Raw genomic sequence first — 26,945 nt, 5'->3', positions numbered from 1 at the left:
ACTTCAGAGAGGCAGTCCAGAAACACCGAGCTTGTCCAGATAAGCGTTTTTCCAAGCGCCTTAAGGATACACGTTACCCTTTCCCCCCTGACGTGGTCAAGGGCTGGACTCAGTGTCCCAAGGTGGATCCTCCAATCTCCAGACTGGCGGCTAGATCCATAGTTGCAGTGGAAGATGGAGCTTCACTCAAGGATGCCACTGACAGACAGATGGAGCTCTGGTTGAAATCCATCTATGAAGCTATCGGCGCGTCTTTTGCTCCAGCATTCGCAGCCGTATGGGCACTCCAAGCTATCTCAGCTGGTCAGGCGCAAATTGACGCACTCACACGTACGTCTGCGCCGCAGGTGGCGTCCATAACCTCTCAAACGTCGGCATTTGCGTCCTACGCTATTAATGCTGTCCTGGACTCTGCGACCCGTACGGCGGTTGCAGCCGTCAATTCGGTGGCAATACGCAGGGCCTTGTGGCTGCGGGAATGGAAGGCAGATTCGGCTTCCAAAAAGTGCTTAACTGGATTGCCATTTTCTGGCGACCGTTTGTTTGGTGAGAGATTGGATGAAATCATCAAACAATCCAAGGGAAAGGAAACATCCTTACCCCAGGCCAAACCAAAAACACCCCAACAGAGGAGGGGACAGTTGAGGTTTCGGTCCTTTCGGGGTACGGGCAGGTCCCAATTCTCCTCGTCCAAAAGGCCTCAGAAGGATCAGAGGAACTCCGACGCATGGCGGTCTAAATCACGCCCTAAAAAGACCGCCGGAGGTGCCGCTACCAAGGCGGCTTCCTCATGACTTACGGCCTCCTCACACCGCATCCTCGGTCGGTGGCAGGCTCTCCCGCTTTTGCGACACCTGGCTGCCACAAGTAAAAGACCGTTGGGTGAGAGACATTTTGTCTCACGGTTACAGGATAGAGTTCAGCTCTCGTCCTCCGACTCGATTCTTCAGAACATCTCCGCCTCCCGAGCGAGCTGAGGCTCTTCTGCAGGCGGTGGGCATTCTGAAGGCAGAAGGAGTGGTGGTCCCGGTTCCTCTTCAGCAACAGGGTCACGGTTTCTACTCCAACCTGTTTGTGGTTCCAAAGAAGGACGGGTCCTTCCGTCCTGTTTTGGACCTAAAACTGCTCAACAAGCACGTAAGGACCAGGCGGTTCCGGATGGAATCCCTCCGCTCCGTCATCGCCTCAATGTCCCAAGGAGATTTCCTAGCATCGATCGATATCAAGGATGCTTATCTCCACGTACCAATTGCTCCAGAGCATCAGCGCTTCTTGCGCTTCGCCATAGGAGACGAACACCTTCAGTTCGCGGCACTGCCGTTCGGCCTGGCGACAGCCCCAAGGGTTTTCACCAAGGTCATGGCTACAGTAGTTGCGGTCCTCCACTCTCAGGGTCACTCAGTGATACCTTACTTAGACGATCTGCTGGTCAAGGCACCCTCTCAAGAGGCATGCCAACACAGCCTCAACGTTACTCTGGAGATTCTCCAGAGTTTCGGGTGGATCATCAATTTTCCAAAGTCAAATCTGACACCGGTCCAATCACTGACATATCTTGGCATGGAGTTTCATACTCTTCCAGCGATAGTGAAGCTTCCGCTGGACAAACAGCGTTCACTACAGACAGGGGTACAATCTCTCCTTCAAGGTCGGTCACACCCCTTGAGGCGCCTCATGCACTTCCTGGGGAAGATGGTGGCAGCAATGGAAGCAGTTCCTTTCGCGCAGTTTCACCTGCGTCCTCTTCAATGGGACATCCTACGCAAGTGGGACAGGAGGCCGACGTCCCTAGACAGGAACGTCTCCCTCTCTCAAGCAACCAAAGCTTCCCTTCGGTGGTGGCTTCTTCCCACCTCATTATCGAAAGGAAAATCCTTCCTACCCCCATCCTGGGCGGTGGTCACGACGGACGCGAGCCTGTCAGGGTGGGGAGCAGTTTTTCTCCACCACAGGGCTCAGGGTACGTGGACTCAGCAAGAGTCCTCACTTCAGATCAATGTTCTGGAGATCAGGGCAGTGTATCTTGCCCTAAAAGCGTTCCAGCAGTGGCTGGAAGGCAAGCAGATCCGAATTCAGTCGGACAACTCCACAGCGGTGGCTTACATCAACCACCAAGGTGGGACACGCAGTCGGCAAGCCTTCCAGGAAGTCCGGAGGATTCTGCTGTGGGTGGAAGCCACAGCATCCACCATATCCGCAGTTCACATCCCGGGCGTAGAAAACTGGGAAGCAGACTTTCTCAGTCGCCAGGGCATGGACGCAGGGGAATGGTCCCTTCACCCGGACGTGTTTCAGGAGATCTGTTGCCGCTGGGGGATGCCGGACGTCGACCTAATGGCGTCACGGCACAACAACAAGGTCCCAACATTCATGGCTCGATCTCAAGATCACAGAGCTCTGGCGGCAGACGCCTTAGTTCAGGATTGGTCGCAGTTTCAGCTTCCTTATGTGTTTCCTCCTCTGGCTCTGTTGCCCAGAGTTTTACGCAAGATAAGGGCCGACTGCCGCCGCGCCATCCTCGTCGCTCCAGACTGGCCGAGGAGGTCGTGGTACCCGGATCTGTGGCATCTCACGGTCGGCCAACCGTGGGCACTGCCAGACCGACCAGATTTGCTATCTCAAGGGCCGTTTTTCCATCTGAATTCTGCGGCCCTCAACCTGACTGTGTGGCCATTGAGTCCTGGATCCTAGCGTCTTCAGGATTATCTCAAGAGGTCATTGCCACTATGAGACAGGCTAGGAAACCAACGTCCGCCAAGATTTCCTCCCTAAGGTGGTATCCCCTTTTCATCTCAATCAGGCATCTCCTTACCCTCGTTTTGTCCTCATCCAGTTCACCAATGTGAAAAGGATTTGCACTTGTTAGATCTGGTGAGAGCACTCAGACTCTACATTTCTCGTACGGCGCCCCTGCGCCGCTCGGATGCACTCTTTGTCCTTGTCGCTGGCCAGCGTAAAGGGACACAAGCTTCCAAATCAACCCTGGCTCGGTGGATCAAGGAACCAATTCTCGAAGCTTACCGTTCCTCGGGGCTTCCGGTTCCCTCAGGACTGAAGGCCCATTCTACCAGGGCCGTGGGAGCGTCCTGGGCCTTGCGACACCAGGCTACGGCTCAGCAGGTTTGTCAGGCAGCTACCTGGTCGAGCCTGCACACTTTCACGAAACACTATCAGGTGCATACCTATGCTTCGGCAGATGCCAGCCTAGGTAGGCGAGTCCTTCAGGCGGCAGTTGCCCACCTGTAGGACGGAGCCGTTACGGCTCTATTATGAGGTATTATTTACCCACCCAGGGACTGCTTTTGGACGTCCCAATTATCTGGGTCTCCCAATTAGGAGCGACAAAGAAGAAGGGAATTTTGTTTACTTACCGTAAATTCCTTTTCTTCTAGCTCCAATTGGGAGACCCAGCACCCGCCCCTGTTTTTGTATACACATGTTGTTCATGTTAAATGGTTTCAGTTCTCCGATATTCCTTCGGATTGAATTTACTTTAAACCAGTTTATAATTTTTTCCTCCTTCTGGCTTTTGCACCAAAACGGATGAGCCCGTAGCAGTACGGGGGGGTGTATAGGCTGAAGGGGAGGGGCTTTACACTTTTAGTGTAATACTTTGTGTGGCCTCCGGAGGCATAGCTATACACCCAATTGTCTGGGTCTCCCAATTGGAGCTAGAAGAAAAGGAATTTACGGTAAGTAAACAAAATTCCCTTCTTCCCATCCCAATATGTAATGGCTATAATAATAATGTTAGTAAATACCTCCAATTAGAAATGTAGTATAGTTCTCCTGATTAGCTATGTCTCTTGCCTCATGTGCAGGGCATTGTAGTTTAGAAATTCATGGTTACAACCACTCATGTAGTGACATTTAGTTGCTCATGGTCGTAACTATGGATACCTAAGCTAATGCAATGCCCTGAACATGAGGTAAGAGACAGGTCTAATCAAAAACAAACTATTCTACATTTCTAATTGGAGGTATTTGCTATTATTATTATCATTATTATTATTATTATTACTCCTGCTACATATTGTTGGGATAGGATCTTGGAGCTGGGAAATACCCCTTTTAATGCAGGACAAGGGGTGCACAGTTTTTTGTTTTTTTGGTTCAAGAGCCACATTACCAGATCCAACCTCAGAGGTCGCAATAAAATATAAACATTACAACATAAATATCCAATAAGTGCGGATTCCCCTTTGTAGGACTCGCACCCATCAGGGAGATAGACGTGCTCTTCCCTCCTGTTTACTACAAGAGTGCGAGTACAGTATGAGTCCTCACATAGCCCTCCAGTATACAGTATGAGCCTCCACATGGCCAGTCTATACAGTATGAACCCTCACGTAGTCTACTATATACAGTATAAGCCCCCACATAGCCTCTCTGTATACAGTATGAGCCTCCACATGGCCAGTCTATACAGTATGAACCCTCACGTAGTCTACTAGATACAGTATAAGCCCCCACATAGCCTCTCTGTATACAGTATGAGCCTCCACATGGCCAGTCTATACAGTATGAACCCTCACGTAGTCTGCTATATACAGTATAAGCCTTCACATAGCCTCTCTGTATACAGTATGAGCCTCCACATGGCCAGTCTATACAGTATGAACCCTCATGTAGTCTGCTATATACAGTATAAGCCCCCACATAGCCTCTCTGTATACAGTATGAACCCCATATAGTCTTGGTGCAGTGTATGCACAGTAAAGTCCTCATAACCTCACTAGACGCAGTTAGTAGATTTGTGTATGTGCTGCCCCAGCACTGATAATGTAGGGAAGAGATCTCCTGTAAGAAAAGCCAGTCGCTGAGACATGATTGACCTGTCAGTCAGATATAGGAGGCGGGCAGCGACTAGGGAGAGAGGCAGGAGAGCTGCAAGTGCATTGTCCCACTCCGCTGCACTTGCAGCTCTTTGGCATACAATTTCAACTTTGAATTTCTCTAAAACTTTGCATTGGTTTTGTACACTCAACATTTAATTCTTACATACATGTCACTAGTTTAGTTCCTTTAAAAGTGGTCTTCAGAAACCTCCCTCTTTTTCCTGGGTGTCCCTCTTTGGCATATGGGTGGCACAGAGAGGGTCTTCGGTAAGCAAATCGCTAATACTGGACTGTTCACATAGCGAGGCATTAGCTTTGTTACTTACCTTTTAAAATTTAGGAGGGGCAAGTAAATTTGTATCCGTGTACATTGTGTCCTAAGATTCTTGAGTTATACGGAAAGTCAGGCGCCCAATCACAGCATAATACAGAGCGGCTGTGCACTGCTCCTGAGAACCGATGATTGATAAACCCTCTGTACCCCCCCTTTACAGATTTCAGACTGTTTTCATATTGTGTTACGGTTTTCACAAATTTCATTGACCTTCCTTTGTCTTTCTATCTTACAGACTTTGATCCCAAACTGGTTGCTGTCTTCTGTATTGGACTGTTCTTGTTTTTCTATGGAGACTCTCTCAGTCGGTAGGTTTTTGGTACAATAATGTAATAATAATGATTATTTCCATTGTGTATTATGATTTGTCCATGAAAGAAGACTTTGTTAAAGGGTCTGCCCTGTATTTTCATAAGTCTGCAGTCACTATATGTAACAGACTTCTGAATCCTCTGTGTGTGCACCCACAAACTGTCAGGATTCTCTGGTGTTGACAGTGTGTGTGTTTGTGTGTGTGTGTGTGTGTGTGTGTGTGTGTGTGTGTGTTTAGACAGACAGACAGATATATGTATATAATATAATAATATTTATTCATTTATATAGCGCTATTCCACAGCGCTTTAATAATAATAATAATAATTTTATTCATTTATATAGCGCTATTAATTCCACAGCGCTTTACATACATTGGCATTACATACAACAGCAATACTGTCCCCACTAGGGCTCACAATCTAAGGTCCCTATCAGTATATTTTTGAAGTGTGGGAGGAAACCGGAGAACCCGGGGGTAACCCACGCAAACACGGGGAGAACATACGACCTCCTTGCAGATGGTGTCCTTCGTGGGATTTGAACCGAGGACCCCAGCGCTGCAATATTGCAATGCTAACCACTGAGCCACCATCTATCTATAGCTCTGCTGTAATTTCTGGATTATAAGACACACTTTTTCCCCCCAGTGGGAGTGCGTCTTACAATCTGGATATAGTCTCGGAGCGGGGTCATAGGAGAATAGGAGACAGGATCGGCGATACTGAGGACTCAGAGGAGCAGTGGAGGGGCTCAGGAGGGTCGCAGGATGGGGTGTCTTAGCAGTGGGTGCATTGATCTGACTGGGCTACGTTGAATCACCCATAGTTGACATGATGGACTTCACGAAAGTGGCCACGGAGTCCTATCTGGGCACACATCGCCTTTTCTTAAAGTCCCTCTTGTCAGCCGTGGGCGATTCAACGGAGCCCGCTGGCAGATCAATGGCGCTGAAACCCCCTCCACACCCCCGAGCCTGTAGTATCGCCGACCCTCCTGAGCCGCAACACTCTCTCCTCTGACCCTGTAACATCGCTGACCGTGCCTCCTGTGACCTTCCTGAGCCGCTCTACCACCGCCGCTCCACCCTGGTGAGCATTAGGATTAAGATGCACTATTATTATAAGACTGACCCTCATTTTCATATTAAAAATATTTTTTTTTCCTATTTTCCTCCACTAAACTTGGGGTGCGTCTTATAAAAAGAAAAATGTTATATGTATTATATATTGCATTGAAGTATTGATACCCCAATGTTTCACAAACTTAAATGTATTTCATTGGGATTGTATGTGACATGCAGAGTTGGTTTTCTGCCACACAGCGTCTAGCATTTAACCCAAACAGTTCTACTTTGCTCTTCTCTGATAAGAGCACCTTCTTCCACTGCGGTCTGTGTTCTCCCTACATGGCAGCAGGACGACCCTAAGGCTATGTGCGCACGTTGCGTTTTTGTGCAGTGCGGAAAAGAACGCATCCTCTGGCAGACTGGACAAATATAAACACTGCGTTTGTGTAAAAAAAAGAAAAAAGAAAAAAAAAATGCATCCAAAACGCATGCATTTTGGATGCATTTTCCATGCGTTTTGCATACGTTTTGGATGCATTTTTGACAGTGCGTTCCCCCGGCAATTCATCTCTGCTACATGCCCACTGACAGCAGACACAGACAGTCGTGCGATGAGAATGAACTCGGATGAACTTTACCTGACTTAATTGTCATCCCCTGGCTCTGTCTGTGTGTCGCGTCCTGATTAGCGGTCACCCGTGAAGGACTCACCGTTGACCGTTAATCCCCTTAGTGACTGAAGTGAGCAGCGCGATCAGTGGTACAGTCACTCAGGTGACCCACGGCCAGCTGGAGTCCTCCACCCAAGACCGCAACTCACATGTGATGTCATCGCTAATCGTGCGGCTCACTTCAGTTGCTGCGTGGAGCTGACAGAGAGCGGTCGTGGTCTGTAGCCGCACCTTTCAGCTTCATGTAGAAGAGCTGGATGCGTCGCGGGACCTCGTGTGGATTACGTCGGACCTGCAGGGGTAATTTGGGGATTAATAAAGTGTTGAAAGAGGGTGGGATTTTTTTTGTCTTTTATTCCAAATAAAGGATTTTTTCGGGTGTATGTGTTTATTTTTTTTTAACTTACAGGTTAATCATGGAAAGTATCTCGGGGAGACGCCTGCCGTGATTAACCTAGGACTTAGTGGCAGCTATGTGCTGCCACTAACTCCTTATTACCCTGATCGCCACCGCACCAGGGGAATTCGGGATGAGCCGGGTACAGTCCCGAGACTGTCGCATCTAATGGATCCGGCAATTCCGGGCGGCTGCTGGCTGATATTGTTAGGCTGGGAGCTTAACATGGAGCTCCTCATCCTGAGAATACCAGCCTTCAGCCATGTGGCTTTTTCCTGGCTGGTATCAAAATTGGGAGGGACCGCACGTAGTTTTTTTTTTTTTTTTGTTTTTTTTCTTCTTACTGGACGACTTACTGGCGGCTGTGATTGGTTGCAGTGAGACCGCTGTCACTCACTGTGGGGGCCGTGTCTGACTGCAACCAATCATAGGCGCCGGTGGGCGGGGAAAACTGAATACGAGATGGAATAATGAGGGTCCGGCATTTTTAAAAGCGGAAAAGACGCCGGAGCTTTGTGATAGCCGTGCAGCGCCGCGCCGGTCATCGGTGAGTATGAGAGGGGGGGGGAGAGGCCGACCGACACAGAGAGATAGACAGACAGAGCGACCAACTGACAGAGAAAGAGACTGACCGACAGACTGAGAGACTGAAAAGACCTGCGTTTTGTTTGTCAAAAAAGCATGCGGAATGCAACAAAAATGCTGTCCAAGTGCATTTTGGTTGCGTTTTGACCCACATCATTGATTTCAATCGATGGAGAACAAAGCTACAACGCATAAAAGATGTGACATGCTGCTTTTTTTTTTTTCCACAGCGATTTTTGGCATCGATAACTCTGCGTTTAAAAACGCAGCGTACGCATTCAATTTTCGGATTTCTCATAGACTTTGCTGGGGAAGCAGAACGCATGCTATTTGGCACTGAAACGCTGCAGTTCAAAACACAGCGTTAACTCGGGGGGAAAAAACGCAGCGTGCGCACATAGCCTAAACATACTGCCAGAGCTACAATGGATGGTTTAGATCAAAGCGTATTCATGTGTGTGAATGGCCCAGTCACAGTCCAGCCCTATATGCCATTGAGAATCTGTAACAAGACTTGAAAATTGCTGTTCACAGACGCCTCCATCCAATCTCAGTGAGCTAGGGCTATTTTGTAAAGAAGAATTGACCAAAATGTCAGCATTTAAATGTGAAAAGCTAGCAGAGACTTGCCGCAGGAATTTTTGTGAAAGGTGGTTGTACAAAGTATCGATTCAGGGGGGTTGAACACAAACACACATCACCATTTTCAGATTTATATTTTTAAAATACTTAGAAAACCTTATATCATCATTTCCTTTACACTTCACAAATACCTGCTACTTTGTGTTTGTGTGTCACATAAAATCCCTATAAAAATACATTTAGGTTTGTGTGTAATGTGAAAACATGTTGAAAACTTCACTGGGTATGAATACTTTTCTAAGGCACTGTGTATGTATGGATAATAGATATCCACTTAGATGGATGTTGTGAAGGGGTTTTTCTTCACAATGGAAAGGATTCTGCAATCATCCACCACTGTTGTCTTCTGTGGACATCCAGGCACTTTGGAGTTCCCAAGTTCACCAATGTTTTGGGGTTTTTTGGCCACTCCTAACATTTCTATTATCTCTGATGGATTTATTTTTATTTATTATTTCTTTGTCGCTCTATTGGGAGACCCAGACAATTGGGTGTATAGGCTATGCCTCCGGAGGCCGCACAAAGTATTACACTCAAAAGTGTTAAGCCCCTCCCCTTCTGCCTATACACCCCCCGTGCTCCCACGGGCTCCCCAGTTTTTTTGCTTTGTGCGAAGGAGGTCAGACACGCACAGCACAGCTCCACAGATTAGTCAGCAGCAGCTGCTGACTATGTCGGTTGGAAGAAAAGTGGGCCCATATAGGGCCCCCAGCATGCTCCCTTCTCACCCCACTCTTGTCGGGTGTTGTTAAGGTTGAGGTATCCATTGCGGGTACGGAGGCTGGAGCCCACATGCTGCTTTCCTTCCCCATCCCCCTCAGGGCTCTGGGTGAAGTGGGATCCTATCGGTCTCCAGGCACTGAGACCGTGCTTCATCCACAACTCCTATGGAGCCTGCTGGAAGGAGCCGGGTACCGTTCAGGGACATGGCCCTGCTACGTGAAGGTACTCTGTATCCCTGTGGGGACCGCGCACGGCAACACCTCAGCTTTGCTGGGTGTGCTAGTGCACCGGGGGACCGGTTTAAACTGTGCCATTACACACTCAGCGTCGCTGAGTGTGTTTATATGTAGGGACTACCGCGCTAACCGCTGCTGCCATGGGAAACTGCGGTGCGGCTGGGACTTGTAGTTCGCCGGGGACTTCGGCGTTAGCCGCGCTTTTACGGCGGCCACGCTTATACTCGAGTCCCCGGCTTGGCTTGCGGCCTAGTTTCCCTTTCTCCCGCCCTCAGCCCTGACAGGCAGGGGAAGGGCGGGACGCTGCACGGAAGAGCAGCACTGAGGGCTGGAGTATGATTTCCATACTCCACTCCCCTCACTGTGCACAGTGTGAGCACCTCGGCTACGCCCACGGCTCCCTCCTCTCGTCAGGACGCCGCAGCCATTTCCTGTCAGCTCCTACGACGCTGCAGAGGGGGACAAACCCTGAGAGACCCAGACACGGTCTCTGGTGGCCTCATAACCGCTTTAGGCGGATGGTAAGCAGCACCTGTGGTGCTAGCCTCATGGTGCTGTAGTGTACTGATACATTATTTGTTTTTAGTATATATTTTACACTGTATGAGCACAGTTCATTCTGGCTATATACCCTAGTGTGTTACTCAGGGAAAACAATAGCATGGCGCCCACAAAAGGCAGGGGTGCCAAAAACACAGGCTTATTATGCTGCCTGCGTCGCTTGTACGACCCAGCTGCTGGCAAGTTCCATTGACCCTCATTGTGTGCAATGTTCGGCCCCTGTGACACTTTTTCAGCCAGGGCCTCTGCTAAGAGGGGCCCAGGGGGAGCCACCTGTTGACACTGTCCTAGTGACGGGGACGGAGTTTGCAAAACTCTCTGAGACTATGGCTAAGATACTAGAAGCCTTGCAGTCCAGGCCGGTATCTCAGCAAAGGGACTCTGTTGAATCATTGTTCCCTGGCCCCCCTCAGTTGGACCACCAAGGGGTATCTCATACATCCCAGGCTGAGGGTTCTGACTTAGACCCCAGCCCCAGACCGACTAAGCGGGCTCGCTTAGAATTTCCCTCGACATCATATTGTTCAGGGTCTCAGCGAGGGGAATCTCTGGTTGATACTGTGGAGACAGCTGATCAGGATTCTGATCCTGAGGGCGCTCTCAATCTTAATACTCCAGACGGGGACGCCATACTGAACGTTCTTATTGCGTCCATCGATCAAATGCTGGATATTTCTCCCTCAGCTCCTCCGGCGGAGGAGTCAGCTTCTCTTACACCGAGTATGTTTCTAGACCACTCTGATTTCAGAGAGGCAGTCCAGAATCATCATGCTTGTCCAGATAAGCGTTTTTTCTAAGCGCCTTAAGGATACACGTTATCTTTTTCCCCCTGACGTGGTTAAAAGGTTGGACTCAGTGTCCCAAAGTGGATCCTCCAATCTCCAGACTGGCGGCTAGATCCATACTTGCAGTGGACGAGGGGGCCTCGTTCAAGGATGCCACTGACAGGCAGATGGAGCTCTGGTTGAAATCCATCTATGAAGCTATCGGAGCTTCTTTTGCCCCAGCATTCGCAGCTGTATGGGCGCTACAAGCTATCTCAGCAGGTCAAGCAAAAATTGAAGCAGCCACATGCACGGCCGCGCCACAAGTGGCATCCATTACCACCCAGACCTCGGCAATTGCGTCTTACGCTATTATTGCTGTCCTGGACTCTGCGAGCCGTACGGCGGTCGCGGCCGCCAATTCGGTGGTACTCCGCAGGGCCTTGTGGCTACGGGAATGGAAGGCAGATTCTGCTTCCAAAAAGCGCTTAACCAGTTTGCCAATTTCTGGCGACAGGCTGTTTGGCGAGCGTCTGGATGAAATCATCAAACAATCCAAGGGAAAGGATACATCCTTACCCCAGTCCAAACAGGACATACCCCAACGGAGGAGAGGGCAGTCGAGGTCTCGGTCCTTTCAGGGCGTGGGCAGGTCCCAATTCTCCTCGTCCAAAAGGTCTCAGAAAGAACAAAGGAACTCTGATGCATGGCGGTCTAAGTCACGTCCTTAATAGGCCACCGGAGGCGCCGCTAACAAAGCGGCTTCCTCATGACTTTCGACCTCCTCTAGTAGCATCCTCGGTCGGTGGCAGGCTTTCCCGCTTTTGCGACACCTGGCTGCCACACATGAAAGACCGCTGGGTGAGAGACATTCTGTCTCACGGTTACAAGATAGAGTTCACCTCTCGTCCCCCGACTCGATTCTTCAGGTCATCCCCGCCTCACTAGCGAGCCGAGGCTCTTCTGCAGGCGCTGCGCACTCTGAAGGCAGAAGGAGTGGTGATCCCGGTTCCTCTTCAGCACCTGAGCCACGGTTTTTACTCCAACTTGTTTGTGGTCCCAAAAGAGGACGGGTCTTTCCGCCCGGTCCTGGACCTGAAACTGCTCAACAAACATGTAAAAACCAGACGGTTCAGGATGGAATCCCCCCGCTCCGTCATCACCTCAATGTCCCAAAGAGATTTCCTTGCATCGATCGATATCAAAGATGCTTATCTCCACGTACCGATTGCTCCAGAGGTTATGGCTACTGTAGTAGCGGTCCTCCACTCTCAGGATCACTCGGTGATTCCGTACTTGGATACTGATCAAGGCACCCTCTCAAGAGGCATGCCAACACAGTCTCGACGCTACCCTGGAGTCTCTCCAGGGTGTCGGGTGGATCATCAATTTTAAAAAGTCAAATCTGGCACCGGCCCAATCGCTGACATATCTTGGCATGGAGTTTCATACCCTCTCAGCGATAGTGAAGCTTCCGCTGATCAAGCAGTAGTCACTACAGAAAGGGGTACAATCTCTCCTTCAAGGCCAGTCACACCCCTTGAGGCGCCTCATGCACTTCCTGGGGAAGATGGTGGCAGCAATGGAGGCAGTCCCTTTCGCGCAGTTTCACCTGCGTCCCCTTCAATGGGACATCCTACGCAAATGGGACAGGAAGCCGACGTCCCTCGACAGGACCGTCTCCCTCTCTCAGGCGACCAAAGCTTCCCTTCGGTGGTGGCTTCTTCCCGCTTCATTATCGAAGGGGATATCCTTCCTACCCCCATCCTGGGAAGTGGTCACGACAGACGCGAGTCTGTCAGGGTGGGGAGCGGTTTTTCTCCTCCACAGGGCTCAGGGTACGTGGACCCAGCAAGAGTCCTCGCTTCAGATCAACGTTCTGGACATACGGGCAGTGTATCTTGCCCAGAAAGCGTTCCAGCAGTGGCTGGAGGGCAAGCAGATCCGAATTCAGTCGGACAATTCCACAGCGGTGGCATACTTCAGCCACCAAGGCGACACACGCAGCCGGCAAGCCTTCCAGGAAGTCCGGCGGATTTTGATGTGGGTGGAAGCCACGGCATCCACCATATCCGCAGTTCACATCCCAGGCGTGGAAAACTGTGAAGCAGATTATTTCAGTTGCCAGGGCATGGACGCAGGGGAATGGTCCCTTCACCCGGACGTGTTTCAGGAGATCTGTTGCTGCTGGGGGGTGCCGGACGTCGACCTCATGGCGTCCCGGCACAACAACAAGGTACCAATGTTCATGGCATGGTCTCAAGATCCCAGAGCTCTGGCGGCAGACGCCTTAGTTCAGGATTGGTCGCAGTTTCAGCTCCCTTATGTGTTTCCTCCGCTGGCACTGTTGCCCAGAGTGTTACGCAAGATCAGGACCGACTGCCGCCGCGCCATCCTCGTCGCTCCAGACTGGCCAAGGTGGTCGTGGTACCCGGATCTGTGGCATCTCACGGTCGGCCGACCGTGGACACTACCAGACCAAACAGACTTGCTATCTCGAGGGCCGTTTTTTCCATCTGAATTCTGCGGCCCTCAACCTGACTGTGTGGCCATTGAGTCCTGGACCCTAGCGTCTTCAGGGTTATCTCAAGACGTCATTGCCACTATGAGACAGGCTAGGAAACCAACGTCCGCCAAGATCTACCACAGGACGTGGAAAATTTTCCTGTCGTGGTGCTCTGCTCAGGGTTTTTTCTCCCTGGCCTTTTGCCTTGCCCACTTTTCTGTCCTTCTTTCAATCTGGACTGGAAAAGAGTTTGTCGCTCGGCTCCCTTAAGGGACAAGTCTCAGCGCTCTCTGTGTTTTTCCAGAAGCGCCTAGCCAGGCTTCCACAGGTACGCACGTTCCTGCAGGGGGGTTGTCACATCGTTCCACCTTACAAGCGGCCGTTAGAACCCTGGGATCTAAACGGGGTTCTGATGGTTCTTCAGAAACCACCATTCAAGCCAATGAGAGATATTTCCCTCTCACAACTTTCGCAGAAAGTGGTTTTTTCTAGTAGCAGTCACTTCTCTTCGGCGAGTGTCTGAGCTAGCAGCATTGTCGTGCGAAGCCCCTTTTCCTGGTGTTTCACCAGGACAAGGTGGTTCTACGTCCGGTTCCGGATTTTCTCCCTAAGGGGGTATCCTCCTTTCATCTCAATCAGGATATCTCCTTACCTTCTTTTTATCCTCATCCAGTTCACCAATGTGAAAAGGATTTGCACTTGTTAGATTTGGTGAGAGCACTCAGACTCTACTTTTCTCGTACGGCGCCCCTGCGCCGCTCGGATGCACTCTTTGTCCTTGTCGCTGGCCAGCGTAAAGGGTCACAGGTTTCCAAATCAACCCTGGCTCGGTGGATCAAGGAGCCAATTATCGAAGCTTACCGTTCGGCTGGGCTTCCGGTTCCATCAGGGCTGAGGGCCCATTCTACCAGAGCCGTGGGCGCGTCCTGGGCTTTGAGGCACCAGGCTGCGGCTCAGCAGGTGTGTCAGGCGGCTACCTGGTCGAGCCTGCACACTTTCACGAAACACTATCAGGTGCATACCTATGCTTCGGCGGATGCCAGCCTAGGTAGACGAGTCCTTCAGGCGGCGGTTGCCCACCTGTAGGAAAGGGCCGTTTTACGGCTCTCTTACGAGGTATTATTTTACCCACCCAGGGACTGCTTTTGGACGTCCCAATTGTCTGGGTCTCCCAATAGAGCGACAAAGAAGAAGGGAATTTTTGTTTACTTACCGTAAATTCCTTTTCTTCTAGCTCTAATTGGGAGACCCAGCACCCGCCCCTGTTTTTTTGTGTACACATGTTGTTCATGTTGAATGGTTTCAGTTCTCCGATATTCCTTCGGATTGAAGTTACTTTAAACCAGTTTATAATTCTTTTTCCTCCTCCTTGCTTTTGCACCAAAACTGAGGAGCCCGTGGGAGCACGGGGGGTGTATAGGCAGAAGGGGAGGGGCTTAACACTTTTGAGTGTAATACTTTGTGCGGCCTCCGGAGGCATAGCCTATACACCCAATTGTCTGGGTCTCCCAATTAGAGCTAGAAGAAAAGGAATTTACGGTAAGTAAACAAAATTCCCTTCTTTTTCACCTTAATGATGGTCTATTTGTCTTCCGTTGAGAGCTCCTTTGACCACATGTTGTAGCTTCCAAATGCCACACCTGGAATCGACTCCAGACCTTTTACCTACTTAATGATGGATTAATGAGGGAATAGCCCATGCAGCCGATTTAAAGAGCTTTTGAAATAATTATCCAATTACTTTTGGTCCCTTGAAAAAGAGGCAGCTACATATTAACCCCTTCACGACCGGTTGATTTTTTTTTTTTTCGCCATTCCGATTGTTTTGTTCTGGTTTTTTTTTTCGCCATTCTTCTTCTGAGAAACGTAACGTTTTTATTTTTCAGTCAGTATGGTAATGTGAGGGCTCATTTTTTGCAGAACGAGCTGTACTTTTAAATGAATACATACGTTTTACCATATAGTGTACTGGAAACAGCAAAAAAATTCCAAATGCAGAAAAATTGCAAAAAAAGTGCGATATATTGTTTTTGAGATGTTTTATTCACTGTATGGTAAAATGTGTGTGTGTGTGTGTGTGTGTGTGTGTGTGTGTGTGTGTGTGTGTGATGCCTCAGGTCAGTGCGAGTTTGTAGACACCAAACATGTATAGGTTTACTTTTATATAAGGGGTTAAAAAAAATCTGTCAGTGTCCGCACAATTTACGCCATATTCCGTGACCCATAGTGTTCTCATTTTTCGGGATCTATAGCTCAGTGACTGCTTATTTTTTGCGTCTCGAACTGAAGTTTTTAACTGTTCCATTTTTGCGTACATGCTACGTTTTGATCGCCTGTTATTTGTTATTACAATTTGGGCAAAAGTTGTGGCAACAAACGTAATTTTGGCATTTGGAATTTTTTTGCCGCTATGACGTTTACTGATCAGATTAATTGATTTTATATTTTGATAGATCGGGCTTTTCTGAATGCGGCGATACCAAATGCGTGTATATTTTTTTAACCCTTTCATTTTCAATGGGGCGAAAGGGGGGTGATTTGAACTTTTAGGGTTTTGTTTTTTGTTTTTTTTTAAATTTTTACTAGTCCCCCTAGGGGGCTATAGCGATCAACAATGCGATCACTCTGCCATATCTGCTGATCACAGCTACACAGCTGTAAACAGCAGATATGCTCACTTTCTGCTTAACTCTGCTCCGGGCCAAGTGAAACTGAAAGTAATTCATGTGTACTACAGGAGTCATCACATGACCCTGTGCTACCATGACAACCTCCGGAAGTCACGTGATCACATCACGTGACGTCCGGTATCGGCCGGTAAGTAAAAGTTTACGCAATCGCGATTATAATGGCTCCTGCCATAGAATTTCATTTCATTCAAATGTTAATGGATAGTTGGCGCTGTCACTGATGCATTCTGAGCCTGCAGGACAGCTTGAATTTCTTTGGAACTTGGTTGTGCCTGCATATGCACCATCCGGACTATCCTGTGTTGCAACCTTTAATCGATTTTTTTTTTTTTTTCTGCTGTCCACATCCAGGGAGATTGGCTACAGTGGCATGGGTTGTAAACTTCTTGATTGTTGCGCACCGTGGACAAAGAAACATCAATATCTCTGGAGATGGGCTTGTAACCTTGAGATTGTTGCTATTTTTCAACAATTTTGGTTCTCAAGTCCTCAGACAGTTCTCTTCTCTTTTTTTCTGTTCTCTATGCTTAGTGTTGCACACACAGACACACAATGCAAATATTGAGTGAACCTCTCGCCTTTTTATGTGGCTTCAGGTGTTATTTCCATATTGCCCATGCCTGTTACTTGCCACATGTGAGTTTGAACGAACATCACATGCTTGAAACAAAGTTCTTTACCCACAATTTTGGAAAGGTGCCAACAATTGCCCATTTTTGGGGTTATGTGAAATTATGTTCAATATTCCTTTTCTTACCACTGTTTTTTTGAGGTGTTCCAAAGCACACAAAGGAAATAAATGTGTAATTGCAATAATTTTCTGGAAGAAATACTTCATTTCTTTGTCGCTCCATTGGGAGACCCAGACAATTGGGTGTATAGCTTCTGCCTCCGGAGGCCACACAAAGTATTACACTTTAAAAAGTGTAACCCCTCCCCTCTGCCTATACACCCCCCCGTGCATCACGGGCTCCTCAGTTTTATGCTTTGTGTTGAAGGAGGCACACATGCACTCATGCTCCCATTTTTAGTCAGCAGCAGCTGCTGATTATATCGGATGGAAGAAAAGAGGGCCCTAACAGGGCTCCCGGCATGCTCCCTTCTCACCCCACTAAGTCGGCGGTGTTGTTAAGGTTGAGGTACCCATTGCGGGTACGCAGGCCGGAGCCACATGCCGTTTTCCTTCCCCATCCCTTAGGGGCTCTGGGAGAAGTGGGATCCTATCCGGTCATCCAGGCACTGGGACCGGGCTCCCTCCGCAGCCCCTGTGGGATTCTGACGGACAGGAGACTGAGTATCATCAGGGACAGGGCCCTGCATCTACAGGTACTCTGTGTCCCCTTGGGGACGGTGCATGGAGCACCTTGGCCTCAGACGCTGCAGCGACTGCGGTGTTGGTATGAGACCGGGACTACCGCGCCGACCGCGCCTGTTTGCCGGCCGCGGTTTTTAACTTTAGTCCCCGGCTTTTGCGGCCTAGTGCCTTAAACTCCCGCCCCCGGGCCTGCCAGTCAGGGGGAAGGGCGGGACGGTCGGTCTGACGCCGACAGTGAGGGCTGGAGCACACTTGGCTGTCCTCCGCCCCCCTCACTATTCACTCTGGGGCACCAGATTCCCGCACTTTTGTAGTTACGCCCACGGCTCCCTCCTCCCCTGTGAACGCCGACGGCCATGTTTTAAGCACATTCTGCCGGTGGAGGACTTCTGGCAACACCTCTGGGAGACCCGAGGCAGGGAATCTGGTGGCCACACACTGCTTGAGCGGTCGGTAAGCCAGGTGGCTTCTTCCCACCGGTGCTGGGCCCCCTAGAGTGCTGAACTGTATGTATGTATGTATATATGTATGTATGTATATATGTGTATATATATATATATATATATATATATATATATATATATATATATATATATATATATATTGTATACATTTTCTCGGTTCGGCTGTACTGTTAGCTTGTGGCTATATATCCCTCAGTGATCACTCTCCTGGGAGACTACAGCATGTCGTTCACAAGGAGCAAGGGTGCCAAGACACAGGGTTATTTTGCAACCTGTACCTCTTGTGCGGCTATGCTACCTGCAGGTTCCACCTACCCTCACTGTGAGCAATGCTCGGGCCCTGTGGCACTCGCTCAGCCGGAGCCTGGGGCACTGGTGGGACCCTCGGCCCAGGTAGAACCGCCGGCTTCCCCTGTCCAGGCGGCAGTGACAGAGTTTGCAGCTTTTGCTGAGAAACTCTCTGAGTCACTTTCACAATCCATGGCTCAGTCTATGGACAAATGGTCTGCTAAGATACTAGAAGCTTTGCAGCCCAGACCGGCCCTTACACAGGCCCCGGGCACTGCGGGATCGCCCCCAGGCCCCTCTCGGTCTGCGACAAAGCGTGCTCCTGGGGTGGCCTCTAGTTATTACGTGGAGGACTCCGGCACGGACCGCAGTCCCAGACCGGCTAAGCGGGCTCGCTTAGAATCTTCCCCGACTTCATCACGCTGTTCGGGGTCTCTGCTTGAGGACTCTCTAGAGGATGAGGCGGAGGTCGCAGCCCAGGACTCTGACCCTGACGTTGCTCTCAATCTTGATACACCTGAAGGGGACGCCATAGTAAATGACCTTATAGCGTCCATCAACCAGGTGCTAGATCTTTCTCCCCCAACTCTACCTATAGAGGAGTCGGCAGCACAGCAGGAGAAGCACCAATTTAGGTTTCCCAAACGTACTCTGAGTGTTTTCTTCGATCACTCGAACTTCAGAGATGCTGTCCAGAAGCACAGGGCTTTCCCGCACAAGCGCTTTACTAAACGCCTTAATGACACACGTTACCCCTTCCCCTCTGACGTAGTTAAGGGTTGGGCTCAAGACTGGCGGCTAGATCCGTAGTAGCAGTGGCTGACGGTTCAACGCTCAAGGATGCCACGGACAGGCAGATAGAGCTCCTAATGAAATCCATCTATGAAGCCATAGGCGCGTCCTTTGCCCCAGCCTTTGCAGCAGTGTGGGCACTCCAGGCTATCTCAGCTTGTCTGTCTGAGATTAATGCGGTCACCCGTACTTCTGCTCCGCAAGTAGCGTCTTTAACGTCTCAGGCGTCGGTATTTTCATCCTACGCCATGAATGCTGTCCTGGACTCGGCTAGCCGTACAGCGGTAGCATCCGCCAATTCGGTGGCAGTCCGCAGGGCCATGTGGCTACGCGAATGGAAGGCAGACTCTGCTTCCAAGAAGTTCTTGACCGGTTTGCCCTTTTCTGGCGACCGATTGTTTGGCGAACAATTGGATGAAATTATTAAGCAATCCAAGGGAAAGGACTCGTCCTTACCCCAGCCCAAACCAAAGAGACCTCAGCAACGAAAAATTCAAGCGAGGTTTCGGTCCTTTCGGCCCTCAGCCAGGTCCCAATCCTCATCGTCCAACAGGCCACAGAAGAGCCAGAGAAACTCTTCTGCATGGCGGTCTAAGTCACGTCCTCCAAAGACCGCCGGAGGCACAGTCTCCAAGGCGGCCTCCTCATGACTTTCGGCCTCCCCAAACCGCATCCTCGGTCGGTGGCAGGCTCTCCTGCTTTTGCGACGCCTGGTGGCCACATGTCCAAGACCGATGGGTGAGGGACATTCTGTCTCACGGTTACAGGAGAGAGTTCAGCTCTCGTCCTCCGACTCGTTTTTTCAGAACATCTCCGCCCCCCCGAGCGAACCGTTGCACTTTTTCAGGCGGTGGACACTCTGAAGACAGAAGGAGTTGTGATCCCCATTCCCCTTCAGGAACGTGGTCGCGGTTTTTACTCGAACCTGTTCGTGGTACCAAAAAAGGACGGTTTATTCCGTCCCGTTTTGGACCTCAAATTGCTCAACAGACATGTGAGAACCAGGCGGTTTCGCATGGAATCTCTCCGCTCTGTCATCGCTTCGATGTCCCAAGGAGACTTCCTGGCATCAATCGACATCAGGGATGCCTATCTCCACGTGCCGATCGCTCCAGAGCATCAACGCTTCCTGCGTTTCACAATTGGGGACGAACACCTTCAGTTTGTGGCATTGCCTTTCGGCCTGGCGACAGCCCCACGGGTCTTCACCAAGATCATGGCATCCGTGGTGGCGGTCCTACATTCTCAGGGCCACTCGGGGATCCCTTACTTAGACGATCTCCTAGTCAAGGCACCCTCCAGGGTGGCATGTCAACAGTCTGACCGTGGCTCTGGAGACTCTCCAGAGGTTCGGGTGGATCATCAATTTCCCAAAGTCACAATTGACTCCGACCCAATCACTGACTTACCTCGGGATGGAGTTTCATACTCTCTCAGCGATAGTCAAGCTACCGCTGGACAAACAGCGTTCGCTGCAAACAGGGGTGCAATCTCTCCTTCGGGCCCAGTCACACCCCTTGAGGCGCCTCATGCACTTCCTGGGGAAGATGGTGGCAGCAATGGAGGCAGTTCCCTTTGCGCAGTTTCATCTGCGTCCACTCCAATGGGACATTCTCCGCAAATGGGACAAGAGGTCGACGTCCTTAGACAGGAACGTCTCTCTTTCTCTGGCAGCCAAGACCTCTCTTCAGTGGTGGCTTCTTCCCACTTCCCTGTCGAAGGGAAAATCTTTCCTGCCCCCATCCTGGGCTGTGGTCACGACAGACGCGAGTCTGTCAGGGTGGGGAGCGGTTTTTCTCCACCACAAGGCTCAGGGAACCTGGTCTCCGACAGAGTCCTCCCTTCAGATCAATGTTCTGGAGATAAGGGCAGTGTATCTAGCCCTAAAAGCGTTCCATCGGTGGCTGGAGGGCAGGCAGATCCGCGTACAGTTGGACAACGCCACGGCGGTCGCGTACATCAACCACCAGGGCGGCACTCGCAGTCGTCAAGCCTTCCAAGAAGTTCAGCGGATTCTGACGTGGGCGGAGGCCACAGCCTCCACCATCTCCGCGGTTCACATCCCAGGCGTAGAAAACTGGGAAGCAGACTTTCTCAGTCGCCAGAGCAATGTACGCAGGGGAATGGTCTCTTCACCCGGACGTGTTTCAAGAGATCTGTTGCCGCTGGGGAACGCCGGACGTCGATCTCATGGCGTCTCGGCACAACAACAAAGTCCCGGCATTCATGGCACGGTCTCAGGATCACAGAGCTCTGGCGGCGGACGCCTTATTTCAGGATTGGTCGCAGTTTCGACTGCCTTATGTATTCCCTCCTCTGGCAATGCGGCCCAGAGTGTTGCGCAAGATCAGGTCCGACTGCCGCCGCGCCATCCTCGTCGCTCCAGACTGGCCGAGGAGGTCGTGGTACCCGGACCTGTGGCACCTCACGGTGGGTCAACCGTGGGCGCTCCCAGACCGACCAGACTTGCTGTCTCAAGGGCCATTTTTCCATCTGAATTCTGCGGCCCTCAACCTGACTGTGTGGCCATTGAGTCCTGGCTCCTAGCGTCCTCAGGGTTATCTCAAGAGGTCATTGCCACTATGAGACAGGCCAGGAAACAAACGTCAGCCAAGATCTATCACAGGGCTTGGAGGATCTTCTTAGCCTGGTGCTCTGATAAGGGGTTTACCCCCTGGCCGTTTGCCTTACCCACGTTTCTTTCCTTCCTTCAATCCGGAATGGACAAGGGTTTGTCTCTCGGCTCTCTCAATGGACAAGTCTCGGCGCTTTCCGTGTTTTTTCAAAAGCGTCTAGCCAGGCTTCCGCAGGTCCGCACGTTCCTGCAGGGAGCTTGCCACATAGTTCCACCTTACAAGCGTCCGCTGGAACCCTGGGATCTCAACAGGGTTCTACGGGCTCTTCAGAAACCACCCTTCGAGCCGCTGAAGGATGTCTCTCTATCACGTCTTTCGCAGAAGGTGGCATTTCTAGTGGCAGTCACATCACTCCGAAGAGTGTCAGAGCTTGCAGCGCTGTCATGCAAAGCCCCCTTCCTGGTATTTCACCAGGATAAGGTGGTTCTGCGTCCGGTCCCGGACTTTCTCCCCAAAGTGGTGTCCCCTTTTCATCTCAATCAGGATATCTCCTTACCTTCATTTTGCCCTCATCCAATTCACCAATGTGAAAAGGATTTGCATTTGTTAGATCTAGTGAGAGCACTCCGGATCTACGTGTCTCGCACGGCGCCACTGCGCCGTTCTGATGCCCTCTTTGTCCTTGTCGCTGGCCAGCGTAAGGGGTCGCAGGCTTCCAAGTCAACCTTGGCTCGGTGGATCAAGGAACCGATTTTTGAAGCCTACCGTTCTTCTGGGCTTCCGATTCCTTCAGGGCTGAAAGCCCATTCTACCAGAGCCATGGGTGCGTCCTGGGCATTGCGGCACCGGGCGACGGCTCAGCAGGTGTGTCAGGCAGCTACCTGGTCTAGTCTGCACACTTTCACGAAACACTATCAGGTGCATACCTATGCTTCAGCGGATGCCAGTCTAGGTAGGCTAGAGGAGGGCCGTTGTTGGCTCTTTTTATCAGGGTATTCTTTTACCCACCCAGGGACTGCTTTTGGACGTCCCAATTGTCTGGGTCTCCCAATGGAGCGACAAAGAAGAAGGGAATTTTGTTTACTTACCGTAAATTCCTTTTCTTCTAGCTCCTATTGGGAGACCCAGCACCCGCCCCTGTTCCCTTCGGGCTGTTGTTCTTTTGTGTACACATGTTGTTCATGTTGAATTGTTCCTTTGGTTCATGGTTTTCAGTTCTCCGAACATCCTTCGGATTGAATTTACCTTAGACCAATTTATAAGTTTCCTCCTTCCTGCTTTTGCACCAAAACTGAGGAGCCCGTGATGCACGGGGGGGTGTATAGGCAGAGGGGAGGGGTTACACTTTTTAAAGTGTAATACTTTGTGTGGCCTCCGGAGGTAGAAGCTATACACCCAATTGTCTGGGTCTCCCAATAGGAGCTAGAAGAAAAGGAATTTACGGTAAGTAAACAAAATTCCCTTCTTTCTTGAACAACTTAGAGCGTTCCAACACTTGTGGCCATGACTGTGTACGTACATAGAAATGAAAAATATCCCATAAATTGCTATGGGTTTTGGATGTTATTAGTATAAAGCCCCCAATAGCTGCCATCAGCCGATGATGAGTAACTGAATTCTTTTCACAAGAAGCTCCAGACTCCTGGCTGTCGGCTCACGTGGGGACATCACTAAGACATAATATTTATATTTGGTAATGACGGTTGTCTTTGTGTTTTTATACTTAGCAGTGACCTTTTGTTTTATATGTTGCCAGCTAGTTTTATGGTCCTCAATTTTTTTTTTAAACTTTACTAATAGGTTTCTGACATGAAAATATTCCTCTATTAAGGATAAATAATGTAATGTGAAATATTTACGCGTCTTCCATGTTCTTATTTAGTGTGTGCTTGTATCGGGCCCTACTGCAGCCTCCAGGGAATGGGGGTTCACATTGCTCAGATCTGTTGTCTGATATCTATGGACTGTAGATGAGTCACGCTTTGTGGTTTATATTTGTAGCGTAAATTAAGATGTGGTCCTCGGTCTGACATAATACAGATAATGCTGACAGACCCCATTGACAAAATAGGCTTCCATGTGATTTGTTAGGACAAAAAGCATAGCCTAACGGGCAGCATCAAACTGCATAAAACCTGCCACTTTGGCTCAGACTGTAGGCAATGTTCACATATAACTGTATAAAGAGAAGTGTTGGCGCTGCTGTTCTTGGTGTCATCTGCCTTTTACAGTATTTTGTCTTTTCTTCCACAGAAGCCAAGTGTTTTACTATGGCACAGGAATGAGTGTGGGGATGATGGCCTCGATACTGATACTGGTCTTCATGCTCTCCAAGCTGCTGCCTAGGGTAGGATTTATGACCCTTTATGCTGTGGGTGTGCATGACACTACATGTATTCATACACAGTGAGGAGGATGCATAGTATTAACAATGAAACGCCATGGCCAATCTATCAATACTGTATTATATATATTAGAATTAGACTACATTTGCTAAACTTTCCAATGATACATTCTGGAATATAATTTTGCATCTTTAGACTCTTTTTACACCATTTTATGTGCAGCACTGTGCAAAATTTTAAGTCTCCTGCAAAGTAAGAACTTACAAAAATAAGTGTTAAAGGGAACCTGTCAGGTGCAATATGCAGTACCACGAGCAGTTCTGGGTGTATATTGCTAATCCCTGCCTAACTGTCCCTGTATACACTAGCATAGATAAAGAGATCTATGAAAAAGGATTTCTAAACATTCTTTATAATATGCTAATCATATGGACTAGTCGTAAGGGTGTTAGTTCCTGCGCTCATTCCGCTCTCTAAGCATGGCAGCACGCCCATAGGAGCATGCTAACATGCTATTCAATGCAGCATCTCCAGCGGTGACGCACGTATCTGAGACTACTGATCGGAATGCCGTTATTTCCGGTCATGCGCAGTATGAAGCAGGGTGTAAATGTCCCAGCTTCAGAGAGGTCTAGTGCGCATGACTGTTAGTGCCGGGCATTCAGATCAACGGACCGAGGTGTGCTTGTCACCGCTGGTGATGCTGCATTGACTAGCATCTTAGCATGCCCCTGTGGGCGTGCTGCCATGCTAAGAGGGCGGAATGAGCACAGGGACTAACACCCTTGTGACCAGTCCATGTGCTCATTAGCATATCATAAAGGATCTTTAGAAATACTTATTCTATAGATCTTTTATCTATGCTACTAGATGCAGGGATGGTTAGGCAAGGATTAGTAATATGTACCCAGAACTGCTCGTGGCTGTGGGTGCATATTGGCCCTTACAGGTTCCCTTTTAATAGCTTATTTTAACTAATTGTCACAATGTAATGTGAATGAACAAATTCAACATCCAGAGCAAATCAGTCTATGGTGTAACCGCCCTTTGCCATTAAAGCCAGATTAAGTCATTGCAGGTACACTTGTCACTTACATATAGTTGTTGAAGGTATTCGGCGGGGAAGTTGTTCCAGATATCTTGGAGAACTAACCACAGATCTTCTGTTGCATTAAAGCTTCTGCTATTTTTCCTGTTAATCCCACACAGCTCTCTGTTGTCCACCTTAAACTAGAGCTCTCTCACTAAGATATATCCTTTTGTCAAGTGAGGTAGAAGGTACCCACATTCATCACTCTATTTTGATCTTTATGCCACACTTGTCATCTATTTGCATCATGGATGTCAGTTTATATAAACTGGACTTTTATTTGTTCTTTTTATTCAATATAAAGCCGTGAAAAATTGACGTTTCGGCATAGGCCTTCTTCAATGACTGAGGCTAAGCAGTGTAAGGATCACCGGCCTGACAGTTTGCTGCACGCACTTATCACTAAGGCTTTCTTTTAGAACCTGCCTCTACTCTACAGTTCATTCAATGGATATCTGTAGATATATTCCTGGATTATAATTGAAGCCTCCTATTATCACAGTCCAAAATAGGATTATTTTTCCATATAACAAAGATCCTAAATTTTGAGGTCGGCTCTTCAAGCTTGTACTTGATTCTCCTTTTGTTGTACAATGGAACCTTGGTTAACGAGTAACCCTGTTATCCAGTATTCCGCTTAACGAGCAAAGCTTGCTGTAAATTTTTAACTCGCTTTACGAGCAAGCTTTGCCGTACCAGCAAAATATTCACTGCACATCCTTCCGGTTCCGTACATCGACCACGCTCTAACCTGCTCTTACAGTCCGCACAAACACACATTATGCTCACCTTACCTTTCGTTCCATCGCTGGCCTCATGGTTCTTGTAGTTCGCTGCTACAGGATGTGTATCGGTAACCATCGCGACGAGACAGGAACTTCCGCTGTCAGCCGCTTCTCAAAAGCAGCGCGCTGACCAATCAGAGGAAGTGACTCCTGCCTTTGACGTCAGCGCTCTGGCAGCAGAAGTTCCGGAATTGGTCGCGATGGTTACCCGATACACATCCTGTACCGGCGAACTGCAAGATCCAGGAGGCCGGCGATGGAACGGAAGATAAGGTGAGCATAATATGTGTGTACGTGTTTGTACATGTGTGGAATGGCACAATAGGGAACCAGGATGGGACATTTAACAAGTTGAGGAATGAATTGTCTGCATTGCAAATATTTCCTATGGGAAATCTTGCTTTGCTAGATGAGTAACTTGGTTAACAAGCACACTCCCAGAACGCATTGTTCTCGTAAACCAAGGTTCCACTGTATTTCAATACCTTACAGTTTGAGGTGCCCATGTTATTAGACAAGACAGATATCTACCATATATGTAGAATAAGATGAATTATATCCTTTGGAGTACACCTCCAGTCATGACATAGAAGTCATTATGTGGTGTATTTATAAAGAAAAAATCTTTTGTTACACTCCTTTTAAGCGGGCGTCACACGAGACGATCTATCGTGCGATATGTCGTCGGGTTCACGGTTTTCGTGACGCACATCCGGCATCGTTTACGACGTCGTCCCGTGTGACACCTACAAGCGACGCAGAACGTTCGCAAATCGTGTATCGTTGACACATCGTTTATTTTTAAAAAGTCATTTATTTTTCTTTGCGTCGGTTGTTCAGCGTTCCCAAGGCAGCACACATCGCTCTGTGTGACACCCCGGGAATGATGAACACAGCTTACCTGCGTCCCGCGGCACACGCCGGCTATGTGGAAGGAAGGAGGTGGGCGGGATGTTATGTCC

At 49.3% G+C, this 26,945-nt stretch overlaps 1 protein-coding gene across 1 annotated transcript in view; it reads left to right on the top strand.

Moving 5' to 3' along the window:
• The window catches only part of NEMP1 (nuclear envelope integral membrane protein 1), a 112,459-nt gene that overhangs the window by 21,210 nt on the left and 64,304 nt on the right, over positions 1-26,945 (top strand). The window contains 2 exon segments of the mRNA XM_075337053.1: positions 5,408-5,480; positions 24,017-24,110. Coding sequence (XP_075193168.1) covers positions 5,408-5,480; positions 24,017-24,110 — 167 coding nt within the window.

This window comes from Anomaloglossus baeobatrachus, chromosome 2, assembly GCF_048569485.1.
Source record: "Anomaloglossus baeobatrachus isolate aAnoBae1 chromosome 2, aAnoBae1.hap1, whole genome shotgun sequence".
Classification (NCBI taxonomy): domain Eukaryota; kingdom Metazoa; phylum Chordata; class Amphibia; order Anura; family Aromobatidae; genus Anomaloglossus; species Anomaloglossus baeobatrachus.
This window is presented reverse-complemented; position numbering and strand designations above follow the sequence as displayed.